At 30.6% G+C, this 24,737-nt stretch overlaps 4 protein-coding genes across 4 annotated transcripts; 3 read left to right on the forward strand and 1 right to left on the reverse strand.

Annotated features, from left to right (window-relative positions):
* Positions 1-4,404: 4,404 nt before the first annotated feature.
* Positions 4,405-5,512, forward strand: LOC108485695 (protein GLUTAMINE DUMPER 3-like). Its single transcript, XM_017789551.2, has 2 exons — positions 4,405-4,956; positions 5,386-5,512. Exons 1-2 carry the CDS (start codon positions 4,647-4,649, stop codon positions 5,409-5,411), a joined length of 336 nt encoding a protein of 111 aa, XP_017645040.2. The 5' UTR covers positions 4,405-4,646; the 3' UTR covers positions 5,412-5,512.
* A 6,183-nt stretch (positions 5,513-11,695) lies between these two features.
* Positions 11,696-13,109, forward strand: LOC108485796 (zinc finger protein CONSTANS-LIKE 4-like). The gene is made up of 2 exons (XM_017789645.2): positions 11,696-12,486; positions 12,577-13,109. Exons 1-2 carry the CDS (start codon positions 11,791-11,793, stop codon positions 12,859-12,861), a joined length of 981 nt encoding a protein of 326 aa, XP_017645134.2. The 5' UTR covers positions 11,696-11,790; the 3' UTR covers positions 12,862-13,109.
* A 2,711-nt stretch (positions 13,110-15,820) lies between these two features.
* Positions 15,821-17,520, forward strand: LOC108483894 (protein ENHANCED DISEASE RESISTANCE 2-like). The gene has a single exon (XM_017787435.2). It carries the CDS (start codon positions 16,145-16,147, stop codon positions 17,075-17,077), a length of 933 nt encoding a protein of 310 aa, XP_017642924.1. The 5' UTR covers positions 15,821-16,144; the 3' UTR covers positions 17,078-17,520.
* Positions 17,521-21,667: 4,147 nt separating this feature from the next.
* Positions 21,668-24,207, reverse strand: LOC108471368 (putative pentatricopeptide repeat-containing protein At3g25970). The gene is made up of 2 exons (XM_053030973.1): positions 24,065-24,207; positions 21,668-23,904 (listed from the first exon to the last, which is right to left on the reverse strand). Exon 2 carries the CDS (start codon positions 23,871-23,873, stop codon positions 21,735-21,737), a length of 2,139 nt encoding a protein of 712 aa, XP_052886933.1. The 5' UTR covers positions 23,874-23,904; positions 24,065-24,207; the 3' UTR covers positions 21,668-21,734.
* Positions 24,208-24,737: the final 530 nt, after the last annotated feature.

Raw genomic sequence — 24,737 nt, forward strand, 5'->3', positions numbered from 1 at the left:
CCTTCAAAAATTATGAAATTAAAAATTAATACAAAATAAAATTAAACCTTTTTTTTTCTTCCCTAATTAATTCAATCATCAGTATCATATATCAGTGTACTCTTTCATCCATCTTTCACTATTTGGTGGATTATTATTGTCATATTATTAGGAAGTATCCAATTATTCATTCTTAGTCAAAGATTACTAACATAGCAACCATTCGATATATTGAAAATTTATTTTTCCATAAGACTTTTACAATTCAATATGTGGGTGCATATAATTAAATAAATATAAAATAAAGTTACTCTAAAATTGTTTTTCTTCTATAAAAATTCCCGAGTCAATCACATTCTTTCCAATTTTATGCCTTTTAATTTGTTAAAGATAAGATAATGGAATAAAAAATCTATACTTTTCTCCATCCAAAATTTTCGATCATAGAAAGAATTCAAGTATTACTTAATTATAAAACACTTATTTCCTCTATTCCATCATCTTGATTTCGATTATGGGTGGGTTTAAATATATAGTGTGTTTATCTGTGATTAGTGTAAAAATAACGGTGGTAGTAAAATTACATATTATAACGACACTATAACATGAGACAAAAAGTAAACTAAACACACTGCACCACCCGCTACAACTCATCCAAACTTTCCCTATAATAAACCACTTCTTTATTGTTAATGGTTTCATCATCGAAATCTCTTATGTTTTTATAATTTTTTTCTTTTAAGATATTCATTTTTTTTTTTTTTGAAATGGTTGGAGGACATTCATTTTTTAAAGTAACAAAACCATAAATATGTGAATTGCTACATGCTTTCAATTATTTCATTCTTTCTCTTATTTTCTGTATGTTTATTAAGGGTAGATGTTGAATATGAATTTTAAAATTGTTCCATGCTCAGGGTAAGATTCGAACCCTCGACCATTAGTTAAGGTAGGAGAGATCATCGTCATCTCACTTAGCTCCCATGATTCTCTCTCTTATTTTTATCCTTATAGGGAAACATGTAATTTTTTTATCCCAATGCTTAAGATAATTAAAAAAAAAATTCAATCCAAATTTTTCATTTCAAATTATCTAAAATTTTGAATCATTTTAACTAAACTTTTGAAATTATTAGTTAATAAATTACATTTATAAATAATTAATTAAATTAGTTATATAGTAATTAAAGTCCAAACAATAATTATCATTTATAAACATTGAATTTGTGTTTCAACTTTCAATGCATTATGGTGATAAACCATTATATTCTTCCCTTGTTCACCATACAACTTTAAACTGAAATCTCATATTAAACCATTGAGATTATTAGAAAAAAATAGGAAAAAGAAGAAACAAGGAAATAATAAAAACAAAATTAGTAAAATATGATGGCTCTGAAACGTGTACAACTTTTCTAAAATACAAAAAGTCTCAACATTTTGGATGGATTAATGAAAATAATTAATAAAAAGATCGTTTATATATCCAATAATTGTATTATTTCATGAAATACCATTTCATAAGCTTGGGTATTGTTTCAAAAATAATTCTATTTAAAAATTATGTATTTATAAAATAACTTTACATAACTAGAACTAAAACTTAAAAAATCAGCTTTCAATTAAAACTACAACATATAAAAGTGAGCAATATCTGATTCGATTCTAAAAACTCGATAAAAAATTTAAATTTTGAATTAAATAGTTCAAGTTATTTGAGTTAATCGAGTTATTCAGATCAGTTCGAATAAAAAAACAAATTTTTCGGTTTAACTTGAATATAAACTACACAATTCAAGTTATTTAAAAATCCGAATAAGAAAAGACAAAATTATGTCGTTTTGATAAATGTTTATTTTTTCTGAAGTTAAAAAGTAAAACTATTATATTGTTTATATAGGTAAACACAACATTGGGTATATATAATATAATTCGTCAACTCAACTCGATTTGACTCGGTTCGACTCGAAAAAAATTTAAATTGAATTCAATTGTTAAAATAAAATTCATCAACTCAACTAACTTAAAATCTTTTAACTTGATTAAACTCGATTTAATTGAATACTCAGCCTAACTCGGCATGAACTTGGGATTAAAAAAAGAAGAACAATAGTAGTATGGAGTACTTAGTGCGGGGAAGCCTTGTTTTTTGTCTTATCATTTGATTACTTTATCCACTACTCAAAATTTACCTGCTATTTCACAATCCCAATATTCTGCAGGCTATTCTCTATCTCTGACATCCAGAAAAAAACACAAAGCTGCCAATCACCTGTTATCAATAACTGCGTTCAACTATTCCAGATCCCTCTTCTATCCACGCATTCATCGCTAACACTGCTGCAGGCAGCTTTTGCCTTTTGGAATCAATATACAAAAACACGATCCACACCTCAAAATAGGGCATTCCTACTGTTTATATATATGCCCCAGATTGAATCACCATCATTGGTCGGGCCCTCTTAAGATGATAAAAAAGGGCATCTTATCTATTATCCACAGGTAGCAGAGCGTCCTCCAGGCTGATATAACCTTCACCAAGTGGGCATTTTGTTTTTTGATATGAAAGTATCTCTCTTGGCATGGTTTTATAAAACCTTGCATTGGGATGCTTAAACTATCTCAATATCATATTTCATACCTGAATTTGATTATTCACTAATATGAAAAAATTTGTGTCTTTCCATCTCAAACCAGAATGCCCAGAGAGCTTGTTAGCTGAGTACTTCAGTATAAATGGATGATTGTGGTCACTCTCTCCATCGGCAATTTTAGCTTAGTGCGTTTTAAGTGTACCCAAAGAGCCCCCTCTGCCACACTTGCATATCCATTAACACAATTTCTTTTTTTAATTCTTAGTGTAAAAATAAATCATTAAAAAGATTTATTAGTAACCATTGATTTTTGATTTGATTAGTTGAATCGAATCAATCGTTGATCAACATGTTTATTATTAAAAAAAAAAGAAATATCTTTAAATAACAAGTAGAAATTTTATTACACGCGTATGTTTATGGAAACTAAATACTTAAAATATAGAGGTGTGTTTAAAAATAATATGTAATAAATAATGAAACCAATAGTTTGAAACTAATTAATAATAACACGTGAAATATATACGATATTAAAGCGAAAAATATATATTCAATTGTGAGTAAAACAAAATTTAAACATGTAAATACATTAAATTAAGAATACTAAATGCATTATAATTGTTTATCCTAGTGTTGTCATCAATTTTTAGTTGGTGCGAATTAAGTTATAAAACCAACTCAATCAATAATATTATTAATATATAAATAGTTGATGTAGATAATATCATGTGCATAATCAAAATAAATGTATAAAAATTCAAAATAAAAGTAATTTGGTTGAATAGTAAATTTAAGGTTTTATTAATATAATTTGTGCAGATTCAAATCAAGATAGTCAATATCATACCAATAGATGTTCCGTTTTTATCTTAGTAATAGTACGACCAATATATACCAACATGTTTCGATGTACTGTTTTAAATTTATCGATGTTTTAAAATATTTTGAAATATATATTTATAGTCTCAATTTTAGTTTCTGATAAATTATATATGCATTAAATTTTTTTATATATACACATTTTGATTTATTAGTTTCTTAATAAATTATATATTATTTTAACAAAAGTTAAATTATCATAGGTTATTTATTTATGTAAATATATCTCAATTACATCCATATAAATATATTTATATGTAAATATAAATTTTAAAAATTATCAAATAGGTTCAATAATTTAATTTAATAGCTTTTAATTTTAAATATAATAAAAAATAAATTTCTTTTAGATAAAAACTTTTTAAGTTAGTTTAAAATATCAAAATTTTGCATTTACCAATACGAGTTGGTACGAACTGGTACAAGTCGATATTGATTGAAATAGGCCGAAACACATCAAAATTTTGATCAGAATGGAACAATAGACTAGTTGGCACCAATTTAAGACCAAAATGGTATATACCGGTTGGTACGATACCGACTTCCATGATTCAAATCCTACCATATCTATGTTTTTTATTTTTATTTTAAATTTAAATTTAAAAGACTAAAGTACCATCAAACATATACCTTATTTTAAATTTGAAAAGATATTTTAATAACTTTTCTAATTAAATTGGTGCCCCGTTGACTTAATCAAGAGTTTAATAATAATATAAATAATATATATATTTTTTTGGATTTGAGTTAAGTTTGGGCCGATTGATTAGTGGGTTTAAGGTTGGACTTTTATTTACGTCGATATTTTCCACTTAAAACAACACGAGAAATGGGTCAAGTACTGCTAGCCATCTATGCGCGACCAGAACGCACCGTGGTCACTACCCCAGCCAACAGCTGAGTGCACCCCGCCATCGTTATTAACTTAGGTTTAAATTGAATCCGTGGTTACCAAGTAACGAAAATATGGTAAAGAGGGACAAGTCGGTGACTCTGATCAAAAGGCAGAATCGCAGAAGTTGCATTTTTTTATTTTTAGAACTTTCCCTGCATATAAAATAACAGCCCTCACCTTCTGTTTTTGGCATATTATTTTATTTCACTACCCAAAGCAATCCCACTACCTTCTCTATTAGCAGCGTTAAAGCAATAAAAACAGGAACCAAATCGTCGTTGTCGCCACCAGCACCAGCAATGGCGCAACCACACTCTCCATGGTGGCACTCTCCTGTGCCGTATCTCTTTGGAGGGCTAGCAGCGATTCTCGGTCTCATCGCTTTTGCTCTGTTGATCTTAGGTTGCTCCTACTTCCGACTTTGTGGTCGTTTGGACACCACCACAGGTGAAGGAGCTGATGTTGAAAGTGGCCAAAAAGACGGTGATTCCAGCAAGCAGGTGAAGGTTTATGAGGAGAAAATTTTGGTGATAATGGCCGGTGAGGAGAGACCTACGTTCTTGGCCACCCCTATTTCCATTAAACCTTCCTGTTTTGATGATAAAAATGGTAAGCGTGAGGACAATGAAGGATCTGAGAAAGCCAAAAATGGTGAGAAAGTGAAAGAAGAAATGGGTAACGAACGCCATTAGAGGCAACAAACCCAATATCAAAATTTTACTGTTCTTTTCTTTGTTTTCTGGGTTTTGCCTTCTTGTCGTTCCTTTTTGGTAATCGGAAAATGTAAATTTTTTTTGCTGAGAATGTTCATTAGATGTGAAAGAGTTTCCTTCACAAATCCCTATTGATTTCATTACAACCAAATTCCATATACGAAACAGGTTATAGTTTCTTGTATTGTAAAATTTTCAATCTTGGTGAAAAGATCAACCTTTTGTTTTATGATTTATAAATTCACACTGAAAGTCAAACCACATATTCCTCGAAAGGTTTGAAACTTTAGAATGGAAGCCCACAGTTTTTCTATGTCTCGTGCAGATCAGGGGACATGTGCTCATCTTTAATTGGTATCAAATCTTAAGCAGCTGAGCTGTCTGATTTACGCGGCGACTCGACGCCAGCATTTCTGCATTTGTAACTTAAATTAAACTTCTAGTCGGTTTCTTTTTGTCTGTTTTAACTTGTGCTTATAAATATTACTTCAATTTTATTTCTTTAGATATTATCAAATATATATTTTTTAGGGTAAATTGCACTAGTAGTCACTCAATTATTAGTAAATTTTTTTATCACCCAACTATGAAAAATTATAAAATGATCATCCAATTATATAATTTTGTTTTGTTTTTGTCACCACTCAGCTAATAGTGGCGGGTTTTAAAATTGACATAATAGTAACTGTAACTCTCAACGTTTATAAATTATGTCAACTTAGTATTGATTAAAAACAAAGTTAACCCTCAACATTTATATATTGTGTAATTTGGTTCTTTTTTTTTTTTTTTAGCTTTGCTTCTTCTTTTTTGTGGCATTGAGGGTTAATTTAAAAGAATGAGAAAAAATAAGAATTTATTATCTTGAATTTTTTGGTGCTTTTATTTTTATTTTTTACATTTTCAATCAAATTTTGCTGAAAAATGTATTTTTTTTAGCTTTTTAGGTAAAAGGGTTATAAAGAAAAGCAAAATTGCAAAATCCACACACCCCAAATTAAACAATGTGTAAATGTTGAGGGTTAGATTTTTAGAATTAAGACTAAATAAACACAATGTATAAATTAAGGGTTAAAGTTGCTATTATGTTAATTATAGAACTTGTCACTGTTAGCAAGTTGGTGATAAAAAATGACAAAATTGAATAGTTGGGTGATTATTTTGTAACTATTCATACTTGGATAACTAAAAAAGAAATTTACTAATAGTTAAGTGACTACTAATATAGTTTACCCTTTTTATTTAAGACAAACTACACTCAATCTCACTAAACTATAAGTAAGTTTATGTTTTGATCACTTAACTTTAAAAAATTACAAAATAGTTATTGTATTATTCGAAAGTTTTTATTTAAGTAATTGAGTTGTCAAAATCGTTGTTGTATGGCCTAATCCGTTCACACTACTTGTACCAATCAAAATTTCTCCTTCCCTTTCTCTTCAACAATTTTGTTTTTCTTTCATGAAACTGATTTGAAAGTCACGAATCTATGAATCAAAATTCGAACAACTTTCTTCTTCGATCTCCAACAATAATTGGCAGAGCAAATCGAATCTAAGGTATGTTCTTCAACTCGTTTATGGGTACTGATCTACTATACCGGTTGTTAAATCATTACTTAGAGCTCGCTAATTGAACTTTAAAAAAAAAACTTAACAACCTATTGACTTAAATAAAAAACTTTAGAATAGTTCAATGACTTAATTAAAAATTTCAAATAATTTAATAATTATTTTGTAGCTTTTTTTATAATTATAAGACTAAAAGATAAACTTATTAAATAATTTAATAACTTTGAGTGTAATTTACCTTTTATTTAATACATTATTTTTACCTTCTCATCTTTCTTTTAAAATGGTAAATTTTTAATTTAAGTGTTTTATAATTTATAAAATTTTAAATTAGTAATAGTAAAATTTTATTTTGTTCTTCGTAAAATGATAAAATATGATTTAATATTTTAAAATTATAAATATATAAACTATTAAAATAATGAAATTACATTTTACTATAGTAAAAATATACAATTTAATTCTCGCCTCCAACAAAATTTTATGGCTCCTCCACTTGCTAGAAGTGATGAATATAAGATAAAATTTAGCTATTATGAATGAAGAGGTTAATATGAATTAAGGTAACTTACATAAATAGTAATCCAATTATAAAAAAATTATTTTACACACTTAAAATAAAAAGTTTACAATTTGAGCACTCATGTTAAATAGTTCAATAATTTTGACCACCTCTATTAAAATCGCAAAGGGAAAGTTAATGTGGCAATTAAAAAATCGATATAATAATAAATTTACCTCTCAATTTTTACATATTATATCAATTTAATCATAATTTTAAAATAATAATTCTTAAAATTATAAATATTTTTAATTTGATATTAATTCTAACACAGTTAAAAAATACATAAATATTTTCAAAAATATAATAATAAATTTAAATTAATATTAATATTAATATTAAATAAAATAAAAACCCTCCCTCCCCTTCCCTCCACCCCGTCCCTCTCCCCCTCTTGGAATTTATTGTGGCTAATTCATGGCCTAACGCCATAATTAACGAACCCATGTACTATAATTGTCAGTGCAACTTTGATACCCTCGCCAAGCTTATTTTATTATGGAAGCTTTGTTTTTTTGGGTGTAAAACCCTTTTGCTTTTAGAGGGACTGAGTGAGTCATTGATCGATATAATTATATTGGCCATACATTTACATTTAGCCCCTTAACTTTTCAATTTCTCATTTTCTCCCGAGTTAGTATTTGTGGATTTTTTTTAGTCTCAAATTGATATCGAATTTTCATTCTAGTTTTGATCTTTTATTGTAACGGAGTTAAATTTAGAACACGCGGCTCTTTAAAATGAAGTCACGTGACAATAATAATGTTTGAAAAATTTTGAAGTATTTTTAAAAATTCGAAACAAATTCAAAATGTATAAAACTAAAATATGAAAACAATCTAAATCCAAATGACTCATGTTCATTATGTGTATATGTATCATCATTCAATCTAAAATTGAAGTATGCCATCATTATGATGTCATTGTTACCACGTCTCGTAATCTAAAAATGACACGTGTCTAATTTTAATACCGTTATAATAAAGTATTAGAATTTTTGATGAATTGAAAATTCAAGTACTAACTTGGGGAAAAAAACCATAAGTATCAGTTTGAGAGAAAGTCATAAGTTCATGGGCTCAATGCATATTTAAGTCATTATATTATAGGCATGATCATGTATGAGTGTTTGGGATGACTATAAAAAAGTTTATATTATAAAAATAATTTTTATTTTATTTTATGAAGTTATAAAAACTTATATTATTTAAATCCTAAAAATATGTACTGTGCAATTACAAATTATATTACCAAAATGACATAAAATTACAATGTAATTATATTCATTAACTAGACACGTCTAGAGAATTATAATTATTTGTAATTACACTTTCATCCAATTACTCTGTTTTATGCAAACAAATCTTCAACACAAATATTTTGTTGGACTCGAATATCCAATGAATAAGGTTATTTAAATTGGATTTCTATTTTAATTTGAATAAGAATAATTGAACGTTTATGATAATTTCTCAAATTCATAGATTTGTTTTGTTATTAGATATCTATTTAGTAATGAATTTTAAAATCTTAAAATATTTTTGAATTTAACAAATCTATTTTTCTTATTTTTCTAATATATATTATATTGAATCTTAATTAATTTATCTGACAAAATCAAATAATAAAACATTTATACAAATAAAAAATTTAAATATGAAAAACTTACATATATAAATTGTTCCAAATAGGCACTTCTACCATGTTAAGAAAAAAGTAGTCTATAAGGTAATCTAGTCAGCATTCGCCTGTCCAAGATCCAAATCGCATGTAATTAAGGACAGTAAGGTGATTATCTTTCTTTCTTCCTATTTTAGGATGATTATGGATGTTGCTAACTATTACAAAGCTGGACACGATATCAAAAAAAAAAAAAAAACTGACTGATTATTGCCTATAAAAAGCTTCAAGTTTTGAAGCAGAAACAGCCATGCAAGAATTAGCCACTTACCATTTGACAACCATGAAGAACTCATATCTCCTTCTCCTACTCGTTTCTTTCCTCATCTTGTCTCCTGGTAATATTATCACTTCCCCTTTCATTTCATCGATCCTTTGTAGTATAATGTTTTAGCTTACATTTTTGGTTTTTTTTTTTTTGTAGGGCTGGGAATTAAAACAGGTGAGTTAGCTGAAGCTGCATGCATGATGTCTCCGATTCATCTTCCTAATTGCTCGCATGAAGCATGCGTTCAAAGCTGCGTTGAAAAGTATGGTGAATGCATCAATGGTGGTTGCATCGATTACCAGACTTGTTGTTGCAGGTTTTGACTGATGTTCATCATGAAATCAATATAAGGAAATGGTTAAAATAATTTTATTAATAAATGAAAAGTTTTGAATGAGAAATATGAAGAATTTATGTTTTAAGAATTTATTATTATTTTTGAACATGTAGTTTTATTTTAAGAATTTCATCTATCTACTTTATAAATTTCAAATTTAAATTCTTGTTAAAATTTTTATATTAAATATATGAATGTGATATTTTAAAATAAAATATACTCATTTAATAGTTTCATAACAACAAAATAATATTATAATAAACTTAAATTTAACATAAGAATTGCTATGATATTAACCATTAAATTTATACTTTCAAATTAAAAAGTTAAATTATTTAAAATAAATGTTAGAAACCAAATCTAAACATTAAAATTACAACTTAGTCTTCCATCATTATTTTAATTATAAATAAAAACACTCTCTATGCAGGGACGAATGAATTTAGGGATTGGAGAGTCCCCGAACCCTAACATGGAAATTTTTTATTTTCACTCATTAAAGTCTTTAAAATTTTAAATAGATAAAAATAAAATTATATTTTAACCCTAAAAATAATAAAATTTTAACTCAATCCTTTAAAATTTTTATTTTTACTATTATAAAATTACAATTTAATTTCTTCCTTAAAAAATTTCCTTGCTCGGCGAATCACCCTATATCATTATCTTCATGCACTCCCCATTATTATCATCACGACACTAAACATAAATGAAAACCTACCTACCTTTGAAATTGATATTCGCTCCTTCCATTTTCAACCAAGCCACGTGTTTCCCTTCCATTGGCCTATCCCTCACTAAAGTTGTTGTCATCGGCAAGTTCTTTATTTTTCTTCAACACAAAATTGAATTTCAACATTCACAATAAATCATTCTTTTATTAACAATTTTTAAATTGAAGTTTTTACAATTAATTAAAATTTATAATATTTAATTACTTATATTTATTTTTACAGATTATTAGTCTATTATTAATTCACAATATTATATATATACTTTTTTGGTATCTTCCATATTTGTTTTTACATGATTTTTAATATTTTCTTTAAATTTCGAACATACTTTCTCTCTTTGTAAATATATTATACTTTACTACTACACTTCATCGTTATATTATATTATACTATACTAAATATTTAACTCTCGATTAAATTAATATAACAAGTCATTCGAGCTTCAATGACTAAAATATTATTATTTTATAAAATAAATTATATTATTTTAAGAATATTTTTTATATATTTTATATAAAAATAAAAATAAGCACATTATAAAATTTGAACTTAAGATACAATTAAAATTTTATCTTATTATTTTACTCAAAACAACATTTACTTTTATAAATATATTTGTTATATAGTTTTGTTTTTAATTTATATTGAAATCTAAAATTAATAAGAAAGGAGAAAGGAAATAGGTAATTTTCTTGAAAAGTTCTTTTTTTTTTTAATTTGAAAACGATAAGAGAAAAAACATGTTTATATAATCATATACGCTTTATTTTGAGATTTTGAATTTTCTTATTGTTTGAAAAAGGTGGTTAAAATTATAAATTTAAAATATATACCTGTTTAAAGATAATATATAATAAATAATAAAATGTATAGTTTTGAAATTAATTAATTATAATAATATATTAAATATGTATTACATTAAAATAAAAATTAAATTAAATTATGAGTAAAACGACATTTAAACACATAAATACGTACTAAATGAACTACAATGATTTATCATAATTTTGTCATCAATTGTGAGTTAGTATCGAGTTGACTTGTGATACCAACTCGTTAACAACATTATTAATATATATAATTGAGGATGATAATAAATTATACGCATTAAAATAAAATGTATCAAAATGAAACTTTAGTTGAATGATAAATTTAAAGGTTTGTTAATTCAATTAATGCGAGTTCAAATATCAATATATGCATTATTTTTAAAGACATGTGACATTTTTTTAAAATATGCTTGTGGAATTAAAGAAAATAACTATACATTTTAATATTTTACTACATACCTATATGACATTGGTCAAAAACAACCTTATTGACGGTGTTCGAAAACTCTGCTAACAATGTATCAAATATTTTTTATAAATATATTATTAATGTGTAAATTTATATTTTGTAAACCAATCCAGCACATATTTATAAAAGAAATCTATTTATTTGTATTTATTTTTAAAGATTTTTTTTTTATGTAAAAGCACATCTTCAAACATATTTAAGGAGCCAACTAACAGTGGAAAGAAAGAGGAGGAGGAAAGATAGAAATCCTTCTCACGAGCCTGAGTTGAAGTTGAAGAAATGGCGTCCAAGTTGTGTGACTCCTGCAAATTAGGCACCTCTGATCTCTTTTGCCGCCCTCACTCAGCGTTCCTTTGCTGTAACTGTGATTCCACTACCCACGCCGCCAACCACCTCGCCTCGCCTCACCCTCGTTTTTGCCTCTGTCAAGTCTGCGAGCAAGCGCCGGCTCGCGTCACCTGCAAGGCCGACGCCGCTGCTCTCTGCGTCGCCTGTGACCAACACATCCACTCAGCAAACCCTCTCGCCCGCCAGCATGTGCGCCTTCCTATTATCCCCTTCTATGACTCCGACAATTCAGTCCCTGCAGTCAAGTCCAACTGTGCCGTCAACAACTTCCTAGGCGAGCCGTACTTCTCGGCCGTCGATGGAGACACTTACGTCAACCAGGAGGAAACGGAGGCGGCTTCGTGGCTGCTTCCCAATCCTAACCATAAGGCTGTGGAGAGTCCTGTCCTGTACACGGGGCAGTTTTTATTCTCGGAGATTGACCTGTATTTGGATCTGGATCACGTGCCTTTGAATCTAAAAATCGGAACCCCGGAGCAGACCTGCTCTGGAACTGACGCAATGGTCCCTACCCAAAGCAAGAGCGTCGAAGATCCATCGGTTAACCATCGCTGCGTCAACTCGGACTTCACCCGATCCAAACCCTTCGCTAGTTATGGCTACAACCCTCACTGTCATAGCTTCACTGTAAGCAAAGCATGCAGCTTTGTAAAAATTTACTATTACAATGATTATGGTCATGAAATAGAAGTTTGAAAAATTGGGTTTGATATGCAGGAATCATCATCATTGGAGGTTGGAGGGGTCCCAGATGGAAGTGCGATGATGAGGGAGATATCAAAGCAGCAAGGGAGAAGAACGGAGTCAATGCGTGAACTTGCATCAGCTGAAAGAGAAGCGAGGGTTCTGAGGTACAAAGAGAAGAGAAAGAAGAGGAAATTTGAGAAGACAATCCGTTACGCCTCGAGAAAATCTTACGCTGAAATGCGGCCTAGGATTAAAGGTAGGTTCGCCAAGCGCACTGACTTTGAACCCGATCGCACTAACATTTATGGATTCTAATTACATTAAACTCTCCACTGCTTTCTTTTAAATGCTTTGCAAACTTTCCCTCTTTCTATGTTCTATTCCGAGGGTTTTTTGGGGGCAGGACTTGGAGCTGCTTCTTAAAAAAAGAAAAAAAAGAAATGTGGCTGTATATAAGAAGTTGATGATGGTTTTAAACATCATCATATCTGGTCTTTTTAACTCAATATCTAGAACTATTTATAGTTCTTCTCAAACTCATAAATAGAAAGTTAATGCATTTCAATATATTCGAATTCACATTCTCCTGTATTAACAATAATATCATTACCAATCGAGTTAAAATTTAATCCACAAATTTCTATGTAGAATTCTCTTTGAAAACATAATATAATATATTTATTAGCAATAACCTATTAAATAATCTTAAAATATATAGCTTTTAAGTATCAATAAAATAATGTTATATAATTAACTTTTAAAGATATATAAATATATTATTGCACATTTATTCATATATGATATCTATTTCTAATTTAATTTAACTTTTTTAAGTTACTTAAAATTAATTATTTTTAAATAAAATATAGGCAAACGATTGAACTTTGAAAATATTAAAACCAATGATTAAAAATAAAATTGGAAAAAATTAGAAAATTGAATGAAAAACATGAGGAATCAATAACTAAAATTTAAAAAAAAATGAAAAAACCCTTTAGCAAAAAATTGAATAATTATTACCATCACGGATGGTGTTACCAAACTTTGGTAGTTGATTAAAATTGGAAACAATACTGTGGATATTTTAGTTAAGATGGTTCGTGATAGAAAATTTGGTGTGTGCATTTTGAATAATTTAATGGGACGTTAGTTTAATTGCTTTTGTTTAATCTTATTTGTATAAAAAGAAAAGAAAAAATTGAAATAGAAAATTACAAATGAAAAAGTAAAAATTGGCTGCCTATCAATTAAAAGAATTTAAAAACTTGATAACACGAGAATAAAACACGATTAAATTTTAAAAAATCTAAAATGAATAATACATTATAAAACAAGAAAACAAGTTCGTTTATTTTATAAAATTTTTATTTTTAAAAATATTTAATTAAAACTATTAAATTAAGTTAAGAAAATGTAATATTTGTATTTTCTAAAAAAAACTGAGATACTATTTTATTAATACTTAAAATTTATATAATTTAAAATAATTTTAATATAAATTATTCCCTATTTTACTGCTATACCTAACATGATTAAACTCCACATTGAATATGGTCAACAATTTAAGAAGTTGAAGGATTTTATTACGTAACTTGTAACTTGTGGTCCCGGTTTTGACTTTGAGTTTTCCTTAGGCAGTGGTCAATACTCGCATCCGCATGCCAAAGTCTCTTAACTTATTGGTCAATATCTATCGATGTGTCATATCGTACATACCCAGTCCCGTTATGATATGTACGTACGTCATGCGTCACCCATTACGAGCTGGGCTGAGCCCTCTGCCACCTACAAACAGAATCCTCTCTTAGGAATATCCACAATCACCTTCTGGCCCATTTTTAGATTGAGCAAACCCAATTTGCTTCTTCTTTTTCATAACGATCATGCTTTAACTGCGAACATGCTTTAACTTTTCAACTTCACCCTCCCAATAGTAAACCACAACTGTATTAACTTTATGGGATTTATCAGGGATAAAGTACAGTTCACTGAAGAATTAGATCATGCATTTCTTAATCATGAAGATAAGAGTTTGATCTTCGTCCATGGAATGGAGCACGTTTCATGGCTAGTCGTTTACTTTTTTGGATAGCACCCACGGGGAGGGAATGAGTCACTGTTACCGGCAATGGATATCCTGGTTTCAACAAAAAGTATTTCTCATGGAGTAACTTTTTAATAAATTATGATAAATTTAATTGTCAACATTTACATTTTGTATTGATTTGGTCATTATTCTTTTTTTTTTTGGTACAAGAATAAATTAGGCCATGCCTACAAAATAGCAGACATAATCCATTATTGTTTGACAGATATCTTCTCCAACAGACCTCTTACGAAATGAGATGAGTCATTAAGAATAATCAAACAATCTAATCTGTCCCATTCACCTTAATTAACTGATCAACAACTTTATTACCATTCCTTTAAATGTACTGAAACTTAATTTGTTAATTCTTAAAACACTGATAATGTATCAATCTAATTTCATCAAAATTACTTATTGTTGTTAGACTGTTCCACAAAACATCAACTAATAAAGTGTGATCACTTTTCAATTCTACTTGTCTAAATCCTCAGTCCCAAGCTAGTTTCAAATCTTATAGGACTGCTCGAGCTTCGACGTTAAAAGCTATCAGACATACCTGTTGTCATTCTAAAGCCCATCAGCCAGCCTCCACTTGGTCCTCTCATCACTCCACCTATTGTTGCAACTGTTCAATTACTCCTTTTATTTTCAATGATATTGTCCAAGCTGTCGTCGAGGTGATGAGCTCACAACTATTCCTACTACATTTATTGAAGATAAAATCGTTCTTACTTTTCCAAATGAACTAAATAAAGATAAAATCGTTTTCTTCAATAAAATATTAACTAAAATATTAATTTTTTAACATAACACAATTTAACAAAAATTTAAATATATAAAAATTTCATAAAAATTTAAAGTACACAATAAATTATTATACATATTATTATATTTAAAAATTATCAATTCAACTCTTGTTTTCAACAACCAAATTTAATTAAGAAAAAATTAACATCAAATTGATCATAAATTAAAGGATTATTATATTATGAGGTGGTGCAAACTATATTAGCCAAGCTGTTAAAAGGAGTATATTTATTGATCAGTTTTGCATTATTTTCCTTTGTGAACCCACAAATAAAAAAGGCATATTTTCTAAAAAAATTATTCAAAAAGAATAAGAAAAAAGTGAAGACGGTAGGGTGAGAGGCATAATGATGCGACAGATAAATGCCAGTTATATTCGTTACCTTGGGTTCCAACTTCCGATTCCCATGATTCCTTCCTCTTTAATTTTCTTGGGTCGGCTCTGCTCTGGCATCGCATCATCATTGATGTCTTTTCTAATGTCGCTCTCTCATTATTTATTTATCATTTCATCTTCATTCTTAGTGAAATAATAGAAAAAAATAAATATTCATAGAAAATCAGATCAAATCAAAACCAATTTTATAAAATCCTCCCTACCATAGCTTTACCGCTAATAAAGTGGCTTCGCTCTTCTAACTCTACAGAGTGCAGCAACCCCACCAACCTTCTGTTTTTGTTTTTAGAAGGGCGGCAAATATCATGCGTGCGACTAACCAAAAACACCGACCCTCCGCCTCCGATTCCGCCACCAATTACTCCATATCTGCTTCAACGGAAACTTCTACGCCAATCCCCGATTGGATAGCTGAGTCAATCAACGGTGGGTCGTTGCGAAACGTCGATGTTGATAATGGAATCAACGGTTGGGCATCACCCCCCGGGGATCTATTCTCTCTCCGATCCGTTAACTACCTGACTAAAAAACAAAAATCCTCTGCTGGCGATTACCTTCTCTCTCCCGTCGGTATGGACTGGCTCAAGTCCACTTCCAAGCTCGACAACGTACTAGCTCGCCCCGATAACCGTGTTTCTCGGGCGTTAAAGAAAGCTCAATCCCAAGGCAAATCAACGAAAAGCTTCATTGTCGCCGTTAATCTCCAGATCCCTGGTAAAGATCATTACAGCGCTGTTTTCTATTTTGCTACTGAGGATCCCATCTCTCCCGGGTCGTTGCTTTACCGGTTCATCAATGGCGAAGATGCCTTCAGGAACCAACGGTTCAAGATCGTCAACCGGATCGTCAAAGGACCTTGGATCGTCAAAAAAGCGGTGGGCAACTACGCGGCGTGCTTGTTAGGTAAAGCTTTGATGTGTAATTACCATAGAGGTGCGAGTTACTTGGAAATTGACGTGGATATTGCAAGCTCGACGATTGCTAACGCGATTTTGCACCTCGCGTTGGGATACGCGACGAGCGTAACAATCGATATGGGATTTTTGGTAGAAGCGCAGACAGAGGATGAGTTGCCGGAGAAGTTGATCGGGGCGGTTAGGGTTTGTCAGATAGATATTGCATCAGCGACTGTTGTTGACTCACTTACGCCACCGATTCCAACAGCGGCGGCTCGAGGAATGGGGTGTTCAAAAGTTAATCACCATAAACTGAGTGATGATGATGATGATGATAAATGATTTGAGTTTGACGGTGGTTAATCTTAGAACTTGATTTTTTTTCCCTCCATTTACATTTAATCTGTTTTTTTTTTCATCATGTGAACCTGGAGCCGTTTTCCAAGAGCCTTAATGGGTGTATATAGTAAAAACGGATAATATCAAAAAATTTCGCCGATTTGCATTTCATTTGTTATTATTGCTTTATGTGTTTAGATTATATATTTTGACAGTCGAGGAAGGGGATGAAGATGAAGGCTGCGATGGCGGTGGCAGGTCGGGTGACTGGGTGGGAACTTAAGGAATGGGTCCCTTCTTTTTTGTCACAGTCGGTTACGTTTTAGAATTTTGGTGGGAAACATTTGCCACTGAAGTTGGATTAGACTAGGACGGCGAAAGAGGCGGCGGTTCTCACTGCCAACTTGAACAACAATAATGTTTCATTTATTAGTGCTGCGTTAAAAGTAGGGGAGACTTCCGATTCCCAAAGAATTTGATACCATTTATAAAATGAAAAATATTCAAGAAAATATATTTGATTAAATATTTAAAATTAAACAATAAAAAAGTTATTTTCACTTTTCTCATTAAAAATATTTTAATAAATTTCAACTTTAAATGATTTTATCATGATTCAAATAAAAAATATTTTTAATAATTTTAAATATTAAATTTTGTATTGCGGTTAGAATCATAAAAGCAATTTTTCTAAATTTTATTTGTCATGTTGTTGTTTAAAAAGAAAACCACCAACCATATGTTTCCATGTTTACATTATTAAAACAAATTTTTATTTTTATTTTTTAACATATTTTCTAATTTAAAAAAAGAAAACTATTTTATCAAAATAAAAATAAATATATTTTCAAAAACTAAACCATAAATTTCTTTATTAACATTTGACTTTAATTACGATTCAAATTATAAACTTACGTTCTCCCACACCAAAATGAATTTTAGTAGAATTGATATCAAAATTACTTATTTCAATGGGTTGACTTATCCTTTAAATTCAAAGGTCTACTCAAAATTTGAGAATTTAGATAGAAATATTAAATTTAAAGAATGAGTTTAAGTAAAAAAATTGGTCTCATTTAAATTATGAGTTAAACTCAAACTTGAATATTTAAAACCTAAACTCAATTTGACCCGATTTTAAGTTTGTAATGTTTTATATTATATTATGTTATTTTTATATATTATATTATATAATTTATAACACATAAAATTAAATTTATAGTAATATATAACAATATAATGTAAAACATTAAAAATTGAATATCACTATATATAAAACTATAATAAATAAAAATATCTGAAATTATTAAATATTAAAATAAATAAAAATATATATTTTAAAATAAAACCAATAATATTGGAAGATCTAAAATAGGTTTGGGCTAATCATTCATAAATATGGGTGAGCTTGAGCAAAATTTCAAGTCTATATTTCGAGCCGAGCTTAAGCAAGTATAAAGAGTGTTAATATCATGATTAGACTCAATCCATGAATACCTCTACGTAAGATTAGGTACTTTCATCAATAAGTAATTGGAAAAAGTGAAAGTGGATTTTTTGTCCCAAATATTTAGACTAAGTTCAAATCTTGAAATAGATATCGTTGAGAGAACTTTACCTGAATACCACCTTGATCCAAATAAGATTAAGTTTAGATCCTAAAACGGATGAGAACATTTGTATAAAAAGAATTAAGTAATTTCACACTGAAACTAAAATATGTAAAAGTTAAATTTAAACAGTCATCAATAAAATTATAAATAAAAAATAACATTTACATTAAATAATAATTTATATTACTATTCAAGTGATTATAATATTATATTTGGAATTTAATCTACTTTAGTTCATTCTTACACTTGAATTTAAAATTTGAGGTTAGTGATTAACAACGTTAAAAATTCTTCTCTATCCATACCAGTTCTTGGTACCTCTTTTTCAGGGGCCGACTATGCTCAAGCCACCAATGTTGTTGATATTTAGGATGATAACAGTGGTGATCACAATAAAGATGATGACAACAACGAACCTTCAAATACTAATAATGTTTAAGATAATGCTTGCCACGTTGACAATCCAGAGTGTGACCCCTCCATGGTTATGGAAGAAAATGATAGCGATGATAAAACTCCCTCAGAGAGAATTGATGTTGATGATGACTCCCCAGTGACTGTATCTAGCCAAACTTAGCCGAACGACCTTCAATCGCCTACTATTTTTGCCCCATCCCCAAACCCTTGCACTAACCCCATTCCAAATTTTGATCCTTTCGCTTCAGATGATGAAGTTGATGAGACCATCAGGAACCAATTCCCAGCTACAGCTATTAGAGCAAGAGAACATATACAAGAATGGTGAGCTGACAGACAGTTTCAGCAAATTGATAGGCTCCTATCAGAGCTGTCGAAGTTTTACTTGCCTAGAGAAGTTTATTTGGGAACAACTACTTCCACCGATGCCTCCATTCAACAAAGAATCAACATTCCAAGATTCATAGGGCTCCCTACAACTGAAGTTACATTTACCAACGCGAGGCTGCCGCTTGAAGACACTGACAAATATGTTGAGTCTAGTAGAGCACGAGCTATGAGAGGAAGGAAAAGATCTTTTCCGGCCTTCAATTTCTCCTCAAATGTCTCAATAGACGCAGCTATACTTGAATACTCTAAACCTAGAAACTCTTTAAATTTGTAATCTATGTTGATGTAAATGTTGACTTAACTGTTGCTACTAATCCCATTGAACTTGAACCGAAGGATGTTCTCAGCCCAGAGAACTTTAGTCTGCATAGCTCTTCCCAACATTTTCCCAGTGGCAATAGCCCACACGAAGGTTAAGATTCTAATGCTTCCTGGGGGCGATCCGGTTCAAAACGCAAGCGCACTATGAGCCTAGATTCCTCAAAAAATAATGCAAATGTTCGCGCCTCCTCTCTTCAAGCTGTTTTGAACGATGCTGAAGCTAGATTTGATGCGATGACAATCAACAATTCGAGCTCTCATGTTGATCCGACAAGGAAGAGGGAGATTGGTAAAAGCTCCTCCGCTTCTAAAATTCCGCCATCTTTTAGAAGAAGACATTCCCCTCCAGCTTATACTATTGTTGTTCCTCTTGTCCCAACTACTACAGAACATTCTGACCTCAATATCGTTAGCAATCCAATCACTACTGTTAGTGTATGCCCTGCAGCTACTGTTATACCATCGAATTTGCTATCTCCTAGTTCGATGCCTCCTCCAAGTCTTAACTCTTGTCAGTTTTGATATTGCTGCTTCTCTAATTCATGACATTGATGATAATATTGTTGCTTCGAATAGGTTGAGGCAGGTTGTCCCTGAACAGCCTCCTTCACAGCCATGATTGCATTTAGCTGGAATGTTACGGGACTGGGGAATCCCGTTGCTCCTCCAAAGACTTTGACATGAATGCTTTGAATTTAGGTTAAGTTGATATTATCTAACATATCTTTGGAATTTTAAATTTGCATAATGTGGTTATCAAATTTTGATATAGGCTTACGATTAAGAATTATATTACTTTCTATTAAAAATGATTATACATTGTGTTATTCTTAAGACACAAATGTCTTACACGTAAGATGAGGAGCTTCCAACCGCACTTCGCAAAGAATAAATGAGATCCAAACATTGGACCTTACAAGAAACATTCTAAGTTCAACTGACTAAACTTTTGCAAATTAAAGTGTAAAGGAGCGGATTCCTTTTTGTTCAGAAGGAATGAAATAATTTTGTCATGTTATGGTTTCCCTTGACTACTTTGGTTCATATCTGGATTGATGAAGTATTTGGCTTTAGTTGCATATATGTTTTCCTATGTCTAAACCTATATAAAGTAAAATATAAATGTTTAGGTAAACAATCAAAATAGTCACTTTAGTTTATCTTAGGTTACATTTTAGTCACTTACATTTGAAATATTACGTTTTAGTCACTTACGGTCACTTAACATTAATTTCCGTTAAAGTTAATCTGATGTGACACGTTAAATCATCATTTCAAACGAAAATTTTAGGTTAAATAATAAATTAATCCGTATATTTTTTTATTTTGAGCAATTTAATTTTTTTCTTTTATGTTAAAAGAGATGAAGAAGGGAAGAAAATATAAGGAGAAGTAGCGAATGGAAAACAAAGAAAAAAAGGAAAGTTCAAAAAACATAAAAAAAATTTAATTGCTCAAAACGAAAAAAAATATGAGGACCAATTCATTATTTAACCTAAAATTTTCGTTTGAAATGATGATTAAACGTGCCACGTTAGCTTACCATTACATCGTTAACAACAATTAACAGCTCAATGACTAAAATCTTACAACATGTTAACGTAAGTGACTAAAATGTAACATTACTAGCATAAGTGACTAAAATGTAACTTGAGGGAAACAAAAGTCACTATTTCAGTAGTTTAACCTAAAAGTTTACAAATTACTCTTAAAAAATAAACAACAATAATTTTTGAAAAATAAATTTAACTAGAAAGGGTTACTTTATGTGTTTTGTTATTTAATTTCAAAATTTTAATTTTATTTACAATTCACATTTAAGTTAATTTCATATTCATATTCAATCATACTATTTAATATATTAAACTAAAGAAAATTTTGGTTGATCATTTCAGTGAACTAAACATTAAGCGTATCCTTCAGAAATTACCTGCACTCAGCAGCTTTGCATCACAAACATCAAAATCAGATATTAAAGCATCTAAACCAGTATCGGTATCTAACCATGTTATTTCCTCCATCAATTCCCCTAACATTTGATATATCTCTTTACAAAGAGGATGTGACTGATCTTCAGCATTGAAAGCATGGACCTGATTCTTAATCTCTATCCAACTCCAACCAGGAACCTTTTTAACTCCCCTCTCTCGCATCAACCTTGTTAAATTAGCTTTTTCATCCCATCTCCTTAGGTGTCCATACAGGTGAGAGAGTAGAACATAGGTGCAATGCTCTTCAGGCTCTAATTCTAGCAGATGGCTTGCTACCTGGGTAGCTAATTCTATGTCACCACACACTCTACAGGCACCCAACAATGTCTTCCACACCATTGCATCAGGCTTAAATGGCATTGATTCAATTAAGGTTCTTGCCTCACCTAATCCCCTAGCTCGCCCCAATAGATCAACTGCACAAGCATAGTGCTCCATACGTGGTGGGATTCCATAATCAGATTCCATAGATTTCAGAAAATTTAAGCCTTCTTCCACAAGACCAATATGACTACATGCAGTAAGAACTGCAACAAACGTTATATGATCAAGCCTCACCTTTCTATCTCTCATCAGGAAGAATAGGTCAAGGGCAATACTGCCCTGCCCATTTTGTGCATAGCCGAAAATTAATGAATTCCAAGCAATTGAACTGTCATTGGGAGTCTCTTCAAAGGATTTTCGAGCATCTTCGATTATCCCACACTTTGAGTACAAGAAAATCAATGCACTTGCCACAAAATCATTAGTCTCGAAGCCCGACTTAATTGCCAAGACATGAACCTGCCGACCTAAATGAAGTGTTGCTAAATCAGCGCAAGATCTAAGGACAGCAGAAAAGGCATAATGGTCAATCTCTACCATCAAAGATCTCATTTGACCAAAAAGTTTCAAGGCATCTTCATTCAATCCAATCTGGGAAAACCCAGTCAAAATGGAGTTCCAAGAGACACGATCCTTCAATTCCATGGACTCGAATAATTTTAAAGCTTCTCCCATGGAAGTATTATTCGACTTAAGGTACATTGCTATTAGTGCATTGGAAATAGGCACCAAGTACTCCAATCCCCTTTTAATAACTTCGGCATGCAAGGATTGTCCATGACTTTTGTGTGCTTTTTCAAAACAAGCACTAAGGATACTAGTGTAAGTATATATATCTGGTTCGAACCCCAACCTTTGCATATCCAGAAAAAGTTGAAAGCCCAGTTCTTCTTCCTCATGAACCAAGTAAGCAGCTAGCATGGAATTCCAGGTTACTAAATCACGCATGCCAACTGCACCATCAAACACTTTTCTAGCATCTCTGATTGAACCGCACTCTGAATATGATGTTATCATCGCATTGCATACAGTATTATCAAATGCAAGCCCATGTTTTACAATCTTGCCATGAACTTGAATTGTCAGCTTATAAAACTCAATATCATCGAGCAATGTAAGAAGCGGAGCAAATGTGCCATCCTCAGCCCTTACTCCCTCCTTCTCCATACAATGTAAAAGCCAAAATGCAGTGCTACGATCACCCACTTTTGAAAACCCAGCAATCAAAGCGTTCCATGAGACGGAATTAGGTTCGGGTAAGTATTCAAAAACCGTATAAGCATCTTCAACTTTCTCACACTTGGCATACATATCCAAAAGAGCACTCCCTGCATATACATTTTCCTCATAACCCATCTTAATAACCATAGAATGTAGCTGTTGGCCAACTTCAAGTCTATAAGCGGAAGCCACGCCCTTAAGCAAACTCCCAAAGGAATAGCCATCAAAATCAAAACCACATCTTCTCATGTTTTTTAGAATTTTGCATGCTGTCTCTAAATTCCCACAATTTACAAACCCAGCAATCATCGTGTTCCAAGAAACTGTGTCTCTGTGCGGAATTTCGTCGAACAGCTTGCGAGCGATATGCAACTCTTTGCATCTCGTATAGGCGTTTAAGATTTTGTTGGCAGTGTAAACATTGGCAAGATTCCCCAACTTGAGAGCATGACAATGGGTCGTCAAAACCTTGTAAAACGCGTAAGCAGAGCTCTGGATGAGTGAGTTCAAGGGCCGCCTCATACATGGGTAACTATTTTCTTCTACCTGTAACCTGTTCCTCAAGCAGTTAATATCCAAAGGGATGAAAAAATAAGGATGAAGAGATAAAAGATCTTAATTCATATAATCGTTTGTTGCCGTCAAGATTTCTGGCCATAATCGACATTTTTACTTCGAGTTTTGACAAAAGAAAAATGCACAAACTCATTTACCTTTACGCATTGCGCTAGCCAATAATTACGGTATGAATTAATCCTGCTATATATACGCTCTTCACTATCTTCTTGATGTTATTTTAACAAAATTGATATGGTAATTTACATGGTAACTCATTCAATTTATCATCAACTTTCATTTAGGTCACAAATTTTTAATTTCATCAAATTAAACCATTAAATTTTAGGTTGGGATAAATATTAAATTTATACATGAATTTTGGTCTAATGTGTAATTTAATACATGAATTTTGATTTGATTCAATTATATACACGAAACTTTGATTTTGATTCATTTGGACACGTTTAAAGAAATGGATACAAACATTTATTTTCATATCAGATTAATATAATTATTTGTGTATGCAATATATTAATGTAAGATGGTGCTTGTTAATGATTTGTGAAAATTGAATCAAATCAAAATTTCATGTGTAAAATCATCAAAAATCAAAGCTTATGACATTACACATTTAGTCATGTATAGTTTTGATATTTATCTCTTTTTAATTTCATCAAATTAAATCATTTAATTTGTCAACAATATTAGAGAACAATAGTTAAAGTCTCTTGTTGACACCTTTATAACCGAACAATGATTAAAGCCCTCTCTTGACACCCCTAATAATGATGAGTTAAACCCTATTGATATAATTTTCCTCTCCAAATG

Source organism: Gossypium arboreum, chromosome 7 (genome assembly GCF_025698485.1).
Source record: "Gossypium arboreum isolate Shixiya-1 chromosome 7, ASM2569848v2, whole genome shotgun sequence".
In the NCBI taxonomy this organism is placed as follows: Eukaryota; Viridiplantae; Streptophyta; class Magnoliopsida; order Malvales; family Malvaceae; genus Gossypium; species Gossypium arboreum.